The sequence below is a fragment of the Triticum aestivum genome, chromosome 5D (assembly GCF_018294505.1).
Source record: "Triticum aestivum cultivar Chinese Spring chromosome 5D, IWGSC CS RefSeq v2.1, whole genome shotgun sequence".
NCBI classification, from domain to species: domain Eukaryota; kingdom Viridiplantae; phylum Streptophyta; class Magnoliopsida; order Poales; family Poaceae; genus Triticum; species Triticum aestivum.
Genome location: NC_057808.1, coordinates 99,486,672 through 99,503,748, shown reverse-complemented (window position 1 = coordinate 99,503,748; position 17,077 = coordinate 99,486,672). Strand labels below are relative to the sequence as shown.

Here is a 17,077-nt window from a genome sequence, read left to right as displayed (position 1 = left end):
GACAAGTTCTTCAGTTGTAAAATGGAGGAAAATAGTTCTGTCAGTGAGCACATACTCAGAATGTCTGGGTTACACAACCGCTTGTCTCAGCTGGGAGTGAATCTCCCGGATGACGCGGTCATTGACAGAATCCTTCAGTCGCTTCCACCAAGCTACAAGAGCTTTGTGATGAACTTCAATATGCAGGGGATGGAAAAGACCATTCCTGAGGTATATTCAATGCTGAAATCAGCGGAGGTGGAGATCAAAAGGAACATCAAGTGTTGATGGTGAATAAAACCACTAAGTTCAAGAAATCAAGGGTAAGAAGAACTTCAAGAAAGACGGCAAGGGAGTTGCCGCGCCCGGTAAACCAGTTGCCGGGAAGAAGCCAAGAAATGGACCCAAGCCTGAGACTGAGTGCTTTTATTGCAAGGGAAGTGGTCACTGGAAGCGGAACTGCCCCAAATACTTAGCGGACAAGAAGGCCGGCAACACCAAAGGTATATGTGATATACATGTAATTGATGTGTACCTTACCAGTACTCGTAGTAGCTCCTGGGTATTTGATACCGGTGCGGTTGCTCATATTTGTAACTCAAAACAGGAGCTGCGGAATAAGCGGAGACTGGCGAAGGACGAGGTGACGATGCGCGTCGGGAATGGTTCCAAGGTCGATGTGATCGCCGTCAGCACGCTACCTCTGCATTTACCTACAGGATTAGTTTTAAACCTCAATAATTGTTATTTAGTGCCAGCTTTGAGCATGAACATTGTATCTGGATCTCGTTTAATTCGAGATGGCTACTCATTTAAATCCGAGAATAATGGTTGTTCTATTTATATGAGAGATATGTTTTATGGTCATGCCCCGCTGGTCAATGGTTTATTCTTGATGAATCTCGAACGTGATGTTACACATATTCATAGTGTGAATACCAAAAGATGTAAAGTTGATAACGATAGTCCCACATACTTGTGGCACTGCCGCCTTGGTCACATTGGTGTCAAACGCATGAAGAAGCTCCATGCAGATGGACTTTTGGAGTCTCTTGATTACGAATCATTTGACACGTGCGAACCATGCCTCATGGGTAAGATGACCAAGACTCCGTTCTCCGGAACAATGGAGCGAGCAACCAACTTATTGGAAATCATACATACTGATGTGTGCGGTCCAATGAGTGTTGAGGCTCGCGGTGGCTATCGTTATGTTCTCACTCTCACTGATGATTTAAGTAGATATGGGTATGTCTACCTAATGAAACACAAGTCTGAAACCTTTGAAAAGTTCAAGGAATTTCAGAGTGAGGTTGAGAATCAACGTGACAGGAAAATAAAGTTCCTGCGATCAGATCGTGGAGGGGAATATTTAAGTCACGAATTTGGCACACACTTAAGGAAATGTGGAATCGTTTCACAACTCACGCCGCCTGGAACACCTCAGCGAAATGGTGTGTCCGAACGTCGTAATCGCACTCTATTGGATATGGTGCGATCTATGATGTCTCTTACCGATCTACCGCTCTCATTTTGGGGCTATGCTTTAGAGACTGCCGCATTCACTTTAAATAGGGCTCCGTCGAAATCCGTTGAGACGACACCGTATGAATTATGGTTTGGGAAGAAACCTAAGCTGTCGTTTCTAAAAGTTTGGGGATGCGATGCTTATGTCAAGAAACTTCAACCTGAAAAGCTCGAACCCAAGTCGGAAAAATGCGTCTTCATAGGATACCCTAAGGAAACCATTGGGTATACCTTCTACCTCAGATCCGAAGGCAAGATCTTTGTTGCCAAGAACGGGTCCTTTCTGGAGAAAGAGTTTCTCTCGAAAGAATTAAGTGGGAGGAAAGTGGAACTTGATGAGGTGATAGTCACCCCTTCCGAACCGGAAAGTAGCGCAGCGCGGGAAGATGTTCCTGTGGTGCCTACACCGACTGGGGAGGAAGTTAATGATGATGATCATGAAGCTTCGGATCAAGTTACTGCTGAACTTCGTAGGTCCACAAGGACACGTTCCGCACCAGAGTGGTACGGCAACCCTGTCCTGGAAATCATGTTGTTAGACAACGGTGAACCTTCGAACTATGAAGAAGCGATGGCGGGCCCGGATTCCGACAAATGGCTAGAAGCCATGAAATCCGAGATAGGATCCATGTATGAAAACGAAGTATGGACTTTGACTGACTTGCCCGATGATCGGCGAGCCATAGAAAATAAATGGATCTTTAAGAAGAAGACAGACGCGGATGGTAATGTGACCATCTATAAGGCTCGACTTGTCGCTAAGGGTTATCGACAAGTTCAAGGGGTTGACTACGATGAGACTTTCTCACCCGTAGCGAAGCTGAAGTCCGTCCGAATCATGTTAGCAATTGCCGCATTCTATGATTATGAGATATGGCAAATGGACGTCAAAACGGCATTCCTTAACGGCTTTCTTAAGGAAGAATTGTATATGATGCAGCCGGAAGGTTTTGTCGATCCTAAGAATGCTAACAAGGTATGCAAGCTCCAGCGCTCCATCTATGGGCTGGTGCAAGCATCTCGGAGTTGGAACATTCGTTTTGATGAGATGATCAAAGCGTTTGGGTTTACACAGACTTATGGAGAAGCCTGTGTTTACAAGAAAGTGAGTGGGAGCTCTGTAGCATTTCTCTTATTATATGTGGATGACATACTATTGATGGGAAATGATATAGAATTCTTGGAAAGTATAAAGGCCTATTTGAATAAGTGTTTTTCAATGAAGGACCTTGGAGAAGCTGCTTATATATTAGGCATCAAGATCTATAGAGATAGATCAAGACGCCTCATTGGTCTTTCACAGAGTACGTACCTTGACAAGATATTGAAGAAGTTCAATATGGATCAGTCCAAGAAGGGGTTCTTGCCTGTATTGCAAGGTGTGCAATTGAGCACGGCTCAATGCCCGACCACGGCAGAAGATAGAGAAAAGATGAGTGTCATCCCCTATGCCTCGGCCATAGGGTCTATTATGTATGCCATGCTGTGTACCAGACCTGATGTAAACCTTGCCGTAAGTTTGGTAGGAAGGTACCAAGGTAATCCCGGCATGGAACACTGGACAGCGGTCAAGAATATCCTGAAGTACCTGAAGAGGACTAAGGATATGTTTCTCGTTTATGGAGGTGACGAAGAGCTCGTCGTAAAGGGTTACGTCGACGCTAGCTTCGACACAGATCTGGATGACTCGAAGTCACAAACCGGATACGTGTATATTTTGAATGGAGGGGCAGTAAGCTGGTGCAGTTGCAAGCAAAGCGTCGTGGCGGATCTACATGTGAAGCGGAGTACATGGCAGCCTCAGAGGCAGCGCAAGAAGCAATCTGGATGAAGGAGTTCATTACCGACCTAGGGGTGATTCCCAATGCGTCGGGCCCGATGACTCTCTTCTGTGACAACACTGGAGCTATTGCCCTTGCCAAGGAGCCCAGGTTTCACAGGAAGACCAGGCATATCAAGCGTCGCTTCAACTCCATTCGTGAAAGTGTTCAAAATGGAGACATAGATATTTGTAAAGTACATACGGACCTGAATGTAGCAGATCCGTTGACTAAACCTCTCCCTAGAGCAAAACATGATCAACACCAGAACTCTATGGGTGTTCGATTCATCACAATGTAACTAGATTATTGACTCTAGTGCAAGTGGGAGACTGTTGGAAATATGCCCTAGAGGCAATAATAAATGGATATTATTATATTTCCTTGTTCATGATAATTGTCTATTGTTCATGCTATAATTGTGTTATCCGGAAATCGTAATACATGTGTGAATACATAGACCACAACGTGTCCCTAGTAAGCCTCTAGTTGACTAGCTCGTTGATCAACAGATAGTCATGGTTTCCTGACTATGGACATTGGATGTCATTGATAACGGGATCGCATCATTAGGAGAATGATGTGATGGACAAGACCCAATCCTAAGCATAGCACAAAAGATCGTGTAGTTCGTTTGCTAGAGCTTTTCCAATGTCAAGTATCATTTCCTTAGACCATGAGATCGTGCAACTCCCGGATACCGTAGGAGTGCTTTGGGTGTACCAAACGTCACAACGTAACTGGGTGACTATAAAGGTACACTATGGGTATCTCCGAAAGTGTCTGTTGAGTTGGCATGGATCGAGACTGGGATTTGTCACTCCGTATGACGGAGAGGTATCTCTGGGCCCACTCGGTAATGCATCATCATAATGAGCTCAATGTGACTAAGGAGTTAGCCGCGGGATCATGCATTACGGTACGAGTAAAGTGACTTGCCGGTAACGAGATTGAACAAGGTATTGGGATACCGACGATCGAATCTCGGGCAAGTAACGTACCGATTGACAAAGGGAATTGTATACGGGATTGATTGAATCCTCGACATCGTGGTTCATCCGATGAGATCATCATGGAACATGTGGGAGCCAACATGGGTATCCAGATCCCGCTGTTGGTTATTGACCGGAGAGGTGTCTCGGTCATGTCTGCATGTCTCCCGAACCCGTAGGGTCTACACACTTAAGGTTCGGTGACGCTAGGGTTGTAGAGATATTAGTATGCGGAAACCCGAAAGTTGTTCGGAGTCCCGGATGAGATCCGGACGTCACGAGGAGTTCCGGAATGGTCCGGAGGTGAAGAATTATATATAGGAAGTCCAGTTTCGGCCACCGGGAAAGTTTCGGGGGTTATCGGTATTGTACCGGGACCACCGGAAGGGTCCCGGGGGTCCACCGGGTGGGGCCACCTATCCCGGAGGGCCCCATGGGCTGAAGTGGGAGGGGAACCAGCCCCTAGTGGGCTGGTGCGCCCCCCATGGGCTCCCCCTGCGCCTAGGGTTGGAAACCCTGGGGGAGGGGGGCGCCCCACCTGACTTGGGGGGGAAGTTTCCCCCCCTTGGCCGCCGCCCCCCTGTAGATGGGATCCCAGGGGCCGGCGCCCCCCCAGGGGGCCTATATAAAGGGGGGAGGAGGGAGGGCTGCTGTACCCTAGCCCCTGGCGCCTCCCTCTCCCTCCCGTGACACCTCTCTCTCCCTCTTGCGCTTGGCGAAGCCCTGCCGGGATCCCCGCTACTTCCACCACCACGCCGTCGTGCTGCTGGATCTCCATCAACCTCTCCTTCCCCCTTGCTGGATCAAGAAGGAGGAGACGTCGCTGCTCCGTACGTGTGTTGAACGCGGAGGTGCCGTCCGTTCGGCGCTCGGTCATCGGTGATTTGGATCACGACGAGTACGACTCCATCAACCCCGTTCATTAGAACGCTTCTGCTCGCGATCTACAAGGGTATGTAGATGCACTCCTTCCCTCTCGTTGCTAGTAGACTCCGTAGATGGATCTTGGTGATGCGTAGAAAATTTTAAAATTCTGCTACGATCCCCGACACATACATGCTTAGCGTTGCTGCAACCTCACCACTTGTCCTTTCCATACCCATTAAACCGTTGCTAGTCTTGATACCCATGGTAATGGGATTGCTGAGTCCTCGTGGCTCACATATTACTACAACACCAGTTGCAGGTACAGGTTTTGCGATGATCATGACGCGAGAGCGATGTTTACTTGTTTTTGGAGTTCTTCTTCTGCTTCTTCGATCAGGGGATAGGTTCCAGGTCGGCAGTCTGAGCTAGCAGGGTGGATGTCGTTGGAGTTTCTGTTTGTGTTTCATCCGTAGTCGGATGTCGATCTTATGTATGATGTATTGATGTATTCTTGCGGCATGTGTATGCCTTGTATGTATCCCCATCTGTTATGTAATGTTGATGTAATGATATCCACCTTGCAAAAGCGTCTTCAAGATGCGCCTCTATCCTTGGTGGGACCTTCGAGTTCCTTTAGGATAGGGCCGCATCTTGGGCGTGACAGTCGATGTTGAGGGAATGGAATTACATTCTCTCTGGTCGGAAGGCGCATCCTCCCTCTCTGTCAAGAGTAATGAACTAAGTGCTGATACAGTAAGAAAAAACTAAATTAACCAAACTTGCCTCATGTTGAAGAAATCAAGAAAGTTGGGTGACTACAAATATAACCCGCAGAAAAGGGAGCTAATACAACCAATCTTGCTTGCACAATGGAAAAAGCCACGAGTTTATCTTTCCAGCTGATTAAAATAAAACAAAACTGAATTTCTATTTCTGATACATTGATGAGTGTTTCACTAGTGTGCAAATTTTCGTGATGCAATGACATTCATGGAAGTCTAGAGAGAAAATTGATGCTCTAAATAAAAAACTTATAAAGTAGTTTAAAGCATTGATTATATTTTTTCCCACATATCCATGGAAGGTTTCATCTTTAAAATCTAGGCGCATGAACATTGCTTGTTTCCATAAAATATATATTTTTAAATTTTTGTTTCTACTTATTTGGATTTTACTGTTCATAACAGGGGCATTTGAGCTTGGGACTAGAATGACACTTTTGCTTGGAGATGCTCTTAGTTTGTATTTAAATTGTGACAAACATATGTGTAGTGATAGTATGTTTTGTTACAATTAATGGGCTTGGCCCATGCGACCTTTCAGAAATTTGTAATAAATCTCAAAGGCCCACATATGGCAAGAGGTGGGGGCTGCAATCTTTAGCACCACCCCACAAGTGAAGGTGGTGTGACAAACTGTTTTTTGAACAAAGTGAGACAAACTTATATAGTGTATACGTAGTGATTGATATGAGGAGAGAAAGAGAATACCACTCGTGCCCGCTCGCATCGCAGGGCCTAGGCACGGGCGTTTGTCATGTGCGCCAATGATTTCCCGAAATCTGATCAACGGCCTTGTAGGAGAGTAACTTTCTTTTTCGTTTTATTTTTGTTTCATGCCTAGTAGTTCACGAGTTGGAGAACTAATCAGGTTAGTTCGTGATCGCGGCACGAGTCCAGTCGGTTCTCCTATATGGGCGACCTATTGGCCACTGCCAATGATACATCAAATCAAGATAGGTTCTTGCCTGCTTTCATTGTTTGCGTCACCATCATAATCTACTCCATCCCAAATGCCAACATGCACAGGCGAGTAGGAGAGAAGGTCTTCGAAACCTCTCACCCCTGCGACCCTGTATCGGGAGAGGGTGAACTAGGTTTTTGGAAAGCGCTTCGCATGACTACATACATTCTTCACAACATGTCGTCTACCTCCAAGGCCAGGAATTGTTGTGCACAGTCCTCACTATCATCTGATTCGCCCGGTCTTCACTAACATCAGCATCAACAACATCGCACCCACAACAACCATGGCTAATTCATCTACAATCGACCAATACATGCACCGTGATATGATCCAGTCTTTCATGATGGTTGTTGTCCATGCCTGATGCTATTTTTATGCTATTTAATGCATCTAATATATTTGACATATACTCCCTTCGTTCCTAAATATATTTCTTCTTAGAGATTTCAATACGAACTACATACGGATGTATAGATTTTAGAGTATAGATTCACTCATTTTGCTACATATGTAGTCTATATTGGAATCTCTAAGAAGACTTGTATTTAAGAACGGAGGGAATACATGTTAATTTTTTCTTTAATCATACTATAATACATGGAATAAACCATGAATTCATAGCACTCCAACATTGTTGCTAGACAAATTCACGCTTATCATATCAATTAGGAATACTTGATATTGATATGTAATCATGTTTCTAAATAATACTACGACATCTATAGCCGCATGCCTCAACCCGGCTTCAAACGCCTGGGCGGGCCGCCCGATCACTGATCGGTAAAAAAAACTCCATCCCACCCAAGCACCTCAAACCGGCCTCAAACGCTCGGACTATCCGTTGCCCCTCATTGGTGGATATGGGGTGGCCCGGCACATCCGCCACCTCAGCCCGGCCCATCGCCGACATCACTCCATCCCCACAAAATTCCCAATCCAGAACCCTAGCTCACTTCACTCTCAACTCTCGCTCCGTTTCTTCTTCTCCCCTCCTTCAATTTCTCTCCTCCTTCAATTTCTTCCCTCCTTCGATCCAATCCGATGACTTTGGCGAGCATGTTGAGCATCGACAGCCGCTCTGACTCCGACCTTGATGTCGGGGAGGACCCGACCCTGCCCATTGCACTGGAGCGGTCGAAGGTGGACACGGGGCAGTTCTGGTTCTGCCCCGTCGCCGATCCCCGCCGACGCAATGGGGAGGCCGGAGCTGGCCCTCCCGGCCCGTGCGCAGCTCCGCGAGGGCTGTGCAGTCCGCACTGCCCCTCTGCGAAGTGGTGAAGACACTCTTCCTCCATTTACTATTATCGTTTTTAGTTGTTTTAGTTTAGAACCTGTCCGGCGAAGAACTGTGGTGATTTTTTGAAGGATGTAAAGTAGATTTTAGTGTCCGTTTGATGCCGATTTTCGTGTTCGTTTACTGTCGATTTCTATGTCTGTTCTTTGAACTACGTAGACTAGTTCACATTGCATGTGGAGTGTGGATATAGGGTGCTGGATATAAAAGTGTTGTTGTGCAAGCTGAGAATTTAAGGTCGAACTGATCACTGTCTGTGGACTCCGTGAACTCGTATAGGGGCCGGATTTGATAATCGTGGTTGTAGATACCATTATTTTTTTCAACGATGGATGAGGTTGGTTAAGTGCTGGATACCTATCAACCCAGAGTTTGTGCACGCCTTTTCTCGACTCGCGCGCGTTGTCAGTGTCCATTGTACTCCTATAAGCTAGCTAGTGCGCGGTCGCTAGGAGCCATGAGGGCTCGAGCCTTTACTCGCTGCTGCTCCAACAGATAGCAGTGTGTTCCTCGTTAGTTGATTAACTACGTCGCGTCGTGATCAATCACACGGACGGTGACTTGTCGTGCTCTGTGGCGTGTGTTGGAGAGAGAGCGAGTTTGACTCGATCTGGGGCCTCGGTGGCCGGTCGTGCTCGGCGATTCAAGATGATACAGTCCCATGCTACGTGGATCCGTTAACTCCCACGAACGTTTCTGACGCGCCTACAAAGTTTACTGCTACATCTTCCCAACAAACAGAGCCGTAGCTAGTACTCCAGTTTTTATCATCATGGATGGACCCTGCCCAGCTCAGTTTATGCTAGTACAGTTTTGTAGGTTCAGCACGCTCCGGTTCAAATCAAAGGTCCTAAGAAAATTGCACCGCAACAACTTGAGCGTGGGCGCCGAAAGAGATGGCCATCGCCGCAAGGGGACACACCCCCATAAATTATTTGGAAAGTGATGCGCTACCAAACAGACGCACAAACAATAGTCTTAGTTAAGCTACTTACTTAATCAACCTCTATCCCCTCTCCTCTCCAATCAAATCCAGCCCCCTCATCCACCTTGGATTGGCATTCCGGCACTATAAGTAGCACCCAAGTTACCCGGCTCTCACACCAACAACCATCCTCAACGACCAAAAGCGAAGACAGGGAGAAGAGAGCACATTGCATATTGGGAGATCGGAAGAAACAGAGAAGAGATGGAGATGTGCATGGACGACAAGTGGAAGCTGTCCAAGAAGGGCAGCCGGAGGTCCGCGGCGGTGGCGCCGGCGGCGGCCACCGGCAGTCCGGTGGGTGTCAAGGGCCGGGCGTCGAGGGGCTCCGGCCGGTCCGTGCCGGGGCGGCTGGCGAGCCTGGCCAAGCAGCAGAGGGCCAGGTTCTACATCATGCGCCGGTGCGTCACCATGCTCGTGTGCTGGCGGGACTAGCCTCGGTTTGATCTCTTCTCTGCTTCGAGAGACGGAGACAGAGGTTAACTAAGAGATGTGCCTTAATTCCCATGGCCATCCTTGGTTTGGTAGACTAAGAAAGATTGTAGATAACACAGTGTGTCACGGCCAAACAGCTTCCATTAGTTTGCTCTCGCTGCTCCAGTCACTTCCATAGCACTGCACTGCAGGAATGTATGTACCGCGGCAACCAATGTGTAAGGCTAGTCCTCTTCGTTGCAAGTTTTCGTTTTTCTTTTAGATCTATGGTGTTTGTTAACTAGTGTGTTCAAATTCGTGAAACATGGAAATGTCGACACTTTTATTTTTAGAACCGAAATGTCGACAAAATTCGGGTTCAGAAAAAACTGAACATGTTACTCTGGTTTAGAAAACGGTTTGCATCCAACAACTGAAAATTGTTCGTTGTTCAATTATTAGGATTTTGGGAGCACCTTTTAAGTTTCAGTTTCTAAAACTGACATTTTTGTCGGTCGCAAGTTCTGAAACTTACAATTTTATCGGTCGCTCGTACCAAGTTTTAGAAGTTGAAACATTTTTGTCAGACGCAGGATCTGAAACTCATTATTTTGTCGGCCGCTCGTACGTTCCAAAAGTTGAAACATAACGAAAATTTTAAAACTCATCAAAATGTAATCAAAATGGGTCTCATTTGAAAGCCCTCATCATCAGAAACACGAATATATAAACAAAATTTAATTTAGACTTTTGGTTCAAAAGATATGAAAGATTGAAAAATCCAAAGCCAAACGTAAGAGAGGGATGCGTGCCCCGCATATGCGTGCTATAAATCCTCTTCCATGGGAACGGTGGGGAATTTGCATCTAACATGCTAGTCCCCACATTACCATTGCAAGCGAAGGGAGATTGTCTATCGCTATCCTCATTAGTGTTATTTTTTCGTTTGAAACAGAGCCACAAAAACATGCCTTGACTCATTACTCATTTAAAGGATATTGAACTATCCGCCTTCTTGGGGCATCCGCGTCCTCGTGCATCCTTCACGTCGTCCGATCCGTGTGCGCCCCGCTCACTGCCTGCTTGACGCCTTTATTCCTTTTCGGTCGGTTTTTACCTTGCCTCACCTCCTCGATAGCTTCGGTTCGAAGGTCCATGACCCGTGGACTGCGGGCTTTCAGGGCCACATTTCTGTAATGCATTTTTTGTTGCCCCTACGTGCGCATTTTTCCTGCGATTGGTCGCCATAGGCTTAGGCATGCCTCTCGATTGTTGGTTTGCGATGGGTCGGGTTATTTGGGCATCTCTTGTGTGTTGTTGCTAGGGTGGTGTATGATCGGCAGTTTTCGGTGGGTGATGAGGAGATGAGAGAAGTGCATATTTCAACCCGCAACTTAAATACCTTCTACATTACAACCTCGAACTCTTAAAATTGGACATGCTTCAACCCTCCCCTCCCCATTGACCGGTTTTGACCCGTTAACCATCCCATCAGCAAGCCACATCAACAAAAAACTCAAATTTTTCAAAAACAAATCTATAAAATAAAAAATCTAGGGAAATAAAAATGTAAAATATTTAATATTTTCTGAAAAATAAAAAGTAAATAAAATAATCAATCACAAAATTAAAATAAAAAAACAATTTTTTGTCAGGATTTTTTGCCCAAATTTTGTAAGATGAAGAAAACAATACTAATCATCTGGAAAAGATTGTGAACTTTCTTTGATTTAAATAATTACAAAATTTTGTGTTTTAGCAGTTTGAACATTTTTTCAGAATTTTTAGTAAACATCCCTGAACTTTTTTCTTTTTGATTTTACAGATTTTTCAGGATTTTCAGACAACAACACCATTTTTTTAATTTCAGAATTTTGAACATTTTTTCTATTATGCAGATTTTTTTTAATTTTATAGATATTTTATATTTTCCTTGATTTTTTAAGTTTTTTTTTTACTTTTTTTGGAAATTTTGTATTTTTTTGCTGACGTGGTTTGCTGACTAGACATGCAGGCTGGATGATCAACGGGTCTAAAACGGTCAACGAGAGGGGACGGTTGAATCTAGCCGGTTTTAAGAGTTATGAGTTGTAATGTAGGCGGTATTGCAGTTTGGGATTGTAAATTAGACTAAGGCAAAAGTTGAGGTTTGAAATATGCACTTCTCTTCGAGGAGATCCCTGTCATAGGAGGTTGGTTCTTGGTCTCTGCTGCCCGTCGTCCTGGTACTCTATCCGGTTTAGTGTTGCCCAGCTCGATATAAGTTGGGTTTGGGATGTTGTGAGCTATTATGGCGGACCAACGTGCCATGGTGCTCGGTTTGACCTGTTTAGTGTTTCCCAGGTCGGCATACGCCAAATGGTTCTCCTAGAAGATTAAGTTTTTTTTCGCGGGGTACCTAGAAGATTAAGGTCAGTTCTTTGGGCCGCTTACAAAATAAGCTGCCTCTCCCCAGCTTAAAAAATAAGCCGCCTCTAGTTTTTTAGACTAAATTAGTTATCCCATAACTAATTTAGAAGCCTCAACGAATATAAGAGGCGGCTTATGGGAAAAGCTGGGAGAGGCGGCTTATTTTTTAAGCCGCCCAAAAAAACTGGCCCTAAATTGGCTTAGAAAAGCGGGTAACATATCTCAACACCAAAACATTGATTGATGGTTGAACTCAGCAAGTTATACGTGGCGATGAAAACTTAAATTGTGCTCACCCTTATAAAAATAACAAATTAAATATGTTTGGTCTCAACGACTAAGCGGTCACGGTCGTTCTGCGTACAAAGAACATGATGAGCAAATTTAGATTATTAGATCCCGTCACTGAATCCTTGGGTAGAATCTACGCCGTGCATCGACGATGGTGGTTGTGCACATGTTATCCAAACTTGTAGAGTGGACAAGTAGACAATTGGTGAGCAGAAGGCGGAGATGGATAGGTTAGACCCAACGACTCCTATACGGCCTGGCGATCTGGGTGGCGACGGGCTGGGCGATGCGCCGGGGTGTGAGGAATCCGGCGAGGCGGGAGGATGGGCGGCTGTCCCGGCGTCCGGGCGGTCGCCGCGCGTGGCTCCGGTGGCGGCGGCGGGTGCGATGGCATCTGCGGGCTGATAGGGGAGCCGTTTTTGGGCGCTGGCAGAGGAGAGCGACGACGAGGACCAGGCTGTGGCGGTCGCTGCGGGAGCGGAAGCGGGAGCTGGATGTGCTCGGGCGACGGTCGGTGAGTTCGTGGCCAGGGCGGAGGAGCTCGGGGGCTCTCTCAAAGCTGGCCGGCGCTCCGCGTTTGCGCCCGGTGGGTGTGGTGCCCGGCAACCAGGGGCGTTCGGTCGGGCTTCGTCGAGGGGCGCCGGGGCAGCGCCGAGCGTGAAGCAGCCGCCGCAGGGAGCAACGCGCCGCGCGGTTGGAAGCTCCACCGCACCTGGGAGCAGCCAGGCGTCTGAGCCGGCCGCGGCGCTGTCAGAGGTGGCGGCGCCGGCGGGGGAGTGGGCGGCGACGGCGGCGGAACAGGACCCCTGGCCTAGGGTTGGCTCGGGTGGTTCGGGCGGGTCGTTGGGCCAGGCGCTGGTGGTGGGCTGCACCCCCATGAGTGGCCCAGGTGGCCCGTCTGTGGACCCAGCTGCTGGCCCCCTTGTGGTGGCCACGGGTGAGTTGGAGGTGGGCCGCGCGGCTCGGCCCAGGCCTGCCATTTCTGGCCCGCGTGTGGCTTGCCAGTCGTATAAGTGGCTCTGGATCCCGCGGGGTGCCCTAGATTGTTCGTTATGGTTTCCAGCCACACACTCGAAGGTGCGGCGCATCTGCGCGCTCCTTCCACACACTCTCTCCTCCTCCACCCCTCGTGCGCTCCTTCACCGAGGTGGTGTCCATGGGATCCAAGGCGGAGCGGCGTGCGGACAAGCGGGTGGCGGCGGATCCGGGGGCGGAGCGCAGGCGAGAGCGAGATCCGCGCCCATCGGCGGCGGAGCGTGCTGTGGAGCGTGCGGGTGAGGATGGAGGATGGGGGCCTCCACCTCCATGGTGGCTCAAAGATCAGGAGCGCAAGAAGAAACACAAGGAGGAGCATAAGAAGCGTGGATTGGAGCTCAAGCGCAAGGACGAGTTCCACCCACATTGCGGCGACCGCGTCGGCGACCCCTACTCTAAGCCGAAGCAGAAGAAGCACAAGATGGCGGGTCCGGCGGCTTCCAAGCCCTCCTCCTCCAAGGGCACGGCGGCGGAGCCTATCCCCGTCGAGGAGGCGGACGGCCCCGAGTGCTTCAAATGTGGGCGAGCGGGGCACTACCAGAGCAACTGTTCTTTCAAGCCTCTGTGCGTCCTATGCAGTCAAGAAGGGCACGCCTCGGCTAATTGCCCCATGCGCGGCAAGCCACTGTTGATGCAATCCATGGGGCATGCCTTCGCTGGTGGCGGCTTTTTCTGCCTTCAATATCCTGCGGAGGCGGATTCGGCGCCGAAGAGCCTCCTGGGTGCCAACGCAGCCTTGGTCTCGGCGGCGCCCGGGGTCCTGACCAAAGAAATCCTGGAGGCGGAGCTTCCGCATCTCTTCGAGGGAGAATGGGACTGGCAGGTGGCCCCCTTTGATGCGGATTGCTTCTCGGTGGCCTTCCCGGACCCAGTGATGCTTCGGATGGCGACGCGCAGCGGCAAGCTTTTCCTCTCCATCAACAATATCATGGTGGATATCCGTTGTCCTCGCCGAGCCCAAGGCCCTGTCCATGCCCGAGGTTTGGGTCAAGATGCGGGGTATCCCTCCGAAGCAGCGCAGGGTGGAGCGCCTGATGCCGGCCACAGCCATGATTGGTCGGCCTCTTCTGGTGGACGAACTCTCACTGATCCGCTCGGGTCCGGTGCGCATGCGTTTTGCATGTCGTGCATCGGCCAAGCTGCGCGGCTCGGTGCAGATTTGGTTCAACGGAGACGGCTACAATGTCAAGCTCGAGCCGGAGTTGGAGGCGGCGCGCCAAGCCGCCCCTGCTCTTCCTCCCCCTCCTCCGCCTTCCAACGACAAGGGCCCGCGCGACCACGACAAGGACAAGACGGAGGACAAGGACCAGGACCCTGACGCTAGCATGGAGGATGACTCTATCGACACGGCGGCGTGGGACAAGCTCGGGATCTCGGTGCAGGGCCCGGCGGCGCAGGTGGCCGCGGGAGGTGGCCGTGGGCAGGCCTGCTGGGGTGGAGATCGCGATCCCGAACCAGTATGGGTCTAACTTGGGCTCGGTGACCTCGCCGCCCCTGGTTTTAGACCCTGCTGGGGGTTCGGGTGCTGGCGGGGGTCGTTCCCCGCGGACTCTTCCCCCCAGCCCCTCCCTCCTCCTCTCCGGGCGATCTCCAGCGTCGGGCGGCCATGGGGGAACGCTGAGTGGTTCGGTGAAGCTCATGAAGAAGGCGGCGGTGCGCAAGGTGTCGGCGGAGGCGGTGCGCCTGATGGAGCCGCTGGGCGCGCCCCCGACGCCGCGGCAGTCGGTCATGCGCTGGCTGCCCCAACTGCGCCTCCCGCTGCTGATCCGCTACTGCTCGAGGCTTCCAAGACGGCGGCGATCTCCTAGGCCAAGAGGACCAAGACGGTGCCGGCGGCGCCAGTGCGCACCAGCTCGCGCTCCAAAGGGGCCAAGGGGAACATGCCTTCGCTGCAGCGGGCCCAACTGCTCCAGGCTCAGAAGAACATGGAGATCTCAGGTAACCCACCCCCGCGCTTCACGATCTTAGATTCCTTCTCTGACGAACATTTACATGAGGTGTTGGATGCGAGCGGTGTTGACCCCTCCTGCGTGGGGGGAGCCCAGGAATTAATCTCGTTGGTTCGCACAAAGGAACTGGCGCACGCAGAGCTGGCGGCCGCGGCCGCAGCGCGCGCTGAACAGAGGACAGGGGCCCCCGAGGGAGGGGACACTGCTGCTCCTTCTGTGCCTGATGAGAGGGGTCATGCAACAGGGGTTGCACCCTCTTCCTCGCTGAGCAGGGGCAAGGCGAGGCGCGTGGAGAAGGCGGTTACCTCGAGAGGGGTCCGTATATGTAATCGTGTGATCTAGATGCGAGCTCTTTTTTGGAATATTCGGGGCTTCGGCCACGCGGGGCGGCGTACTCAACTTAAGGATTATATGCGCTCGGAAGGAGTCGATATTGTAGGTTTACAAGAGACGATCAAGGCAGAGTTCCTCTTTCACGACCTGCTCTCGATAGATCCGCTTGAGCGTTTCGAGTGGCAGCATGTACCCGCGGTCGGGCACTCGGGGGGTATGCTTTTGGGTTTGAATCGTACTTTGTATGAGGTTATTTCCTAGGACGTGGGGCTTTTCTTCATTGCAGCTCACTTTCGCATACGAGCTTCGCTTCATGAGCTCGTAGTCATTCAGGTATACGGCCCGGCCGATCACGCCTGATCGGCGGAGTTCTTGGGAGAACTCCAAGCCAAGGTCACTGCGGTGACCGCAACGGCGACCCCTATCCTTGTGGGAGGGGACTTCAACCTGATCCGTTCAGGAGCGGACAAGAACAATGGTAATATAAACTGGTCAAGGGTGACCATGTTTAACACTGCTATTGCCGCCATGCCACTTAGGGAAGTGGTCAGGTCTGGCGCGAGGTTTACATGGACAAACAAGCAATTAGACCCGGTCCGTTCGGTGTTGGATCGGGTGTTCATGTCACCGGAGTGGGAGATGGGATACCCTCTCTGTACACTGATCGCCGAAACGAGGATCGGTTCGGATCATGTTCCGCTAATTTACTCCTCGGGGGAGGACAGACAGAGGCGTAGTTCACGGTTTTTCTTCGAGACGGCCTGGTTTGAAACACCAGGTTTCGACGATATCTTCAAAGAGAAGTGGTGGGCGTGCGTTAACCAGGCCGGGCCCCAGAGGGGCCTGATGGAATTCTGGAACGTGGTAGGGGCACGGCTCAGGGCAAGCCTCAAGGGGTGGGGAGCCAACCTAGGGAGGGATGCCAAAGTGCTCAAGTCGTCGATCCTTGCGGAGATCGCGAGGATTGATGCCGAGGCAGACACGCCTGCCTTCTCAGAGCACGAGTGGGCGCATCGATACGCCCTCGAGGGACAGGTTGAAGCGTTGCTACGCGGTGAGGAGGAGTATTGGCGTCGCGGGGGGGGGGGGGCTGAAGTGGACTCTCAAGGGTGATGCAAATACTAAGTACTTACAGGCTTACGCTAACGGTCGCCGTAGAAAATGCGCAATCCTTAGGTTGCAATCGGAGCAGGGGCTACTGTTGCGACAAGAGGACATTTCTCGTCATATATACGAGTTCTACCTTAACCTGATGGGGGCGTGCGAGGCGCAGAGGGCTGGCCTTCGTACGACTGTTTGGGACGATTCCCAGCGTATTCTGGCTGGGGAAAACGACGAGCTGGGGCTTGCTTTCCTCCCAGAAGAGACAGACGCTGCCCTGATGGGCATGAAAACGGACACGGCGCCCGGCCTGGATGGGTGGCCGGTGGCTATGT

At 50.2% G+C, this 17,077-nt stretch overlaps 1 protein-coding gene across 1 annotated transcript; it reads left to right on the top strand.

Annotated features, from left to right (window-relative positions):
* The first annotated feature begins 9,261 nt into the window (after nt 1-9,261).
* Nucleotides 9,262-10,079, top strand: LOC123124431 (small polypeptide DEVIL 11). The gene has a single exon (XM_044545047.1). It carries the CDS (start codon nt 9,415-9,417, stop codon nt 9,643-9,645), a length of 231 nt encoding a protein of 76 aa, XP_044400982.1. The 5' UTR covers nt 9,262-9,414; the 3' UTR covers nt 9,646-10,079.
* The last annotated feature ends 6,998 nt before the right edge of the window (nt 10,080-17,077 follow it).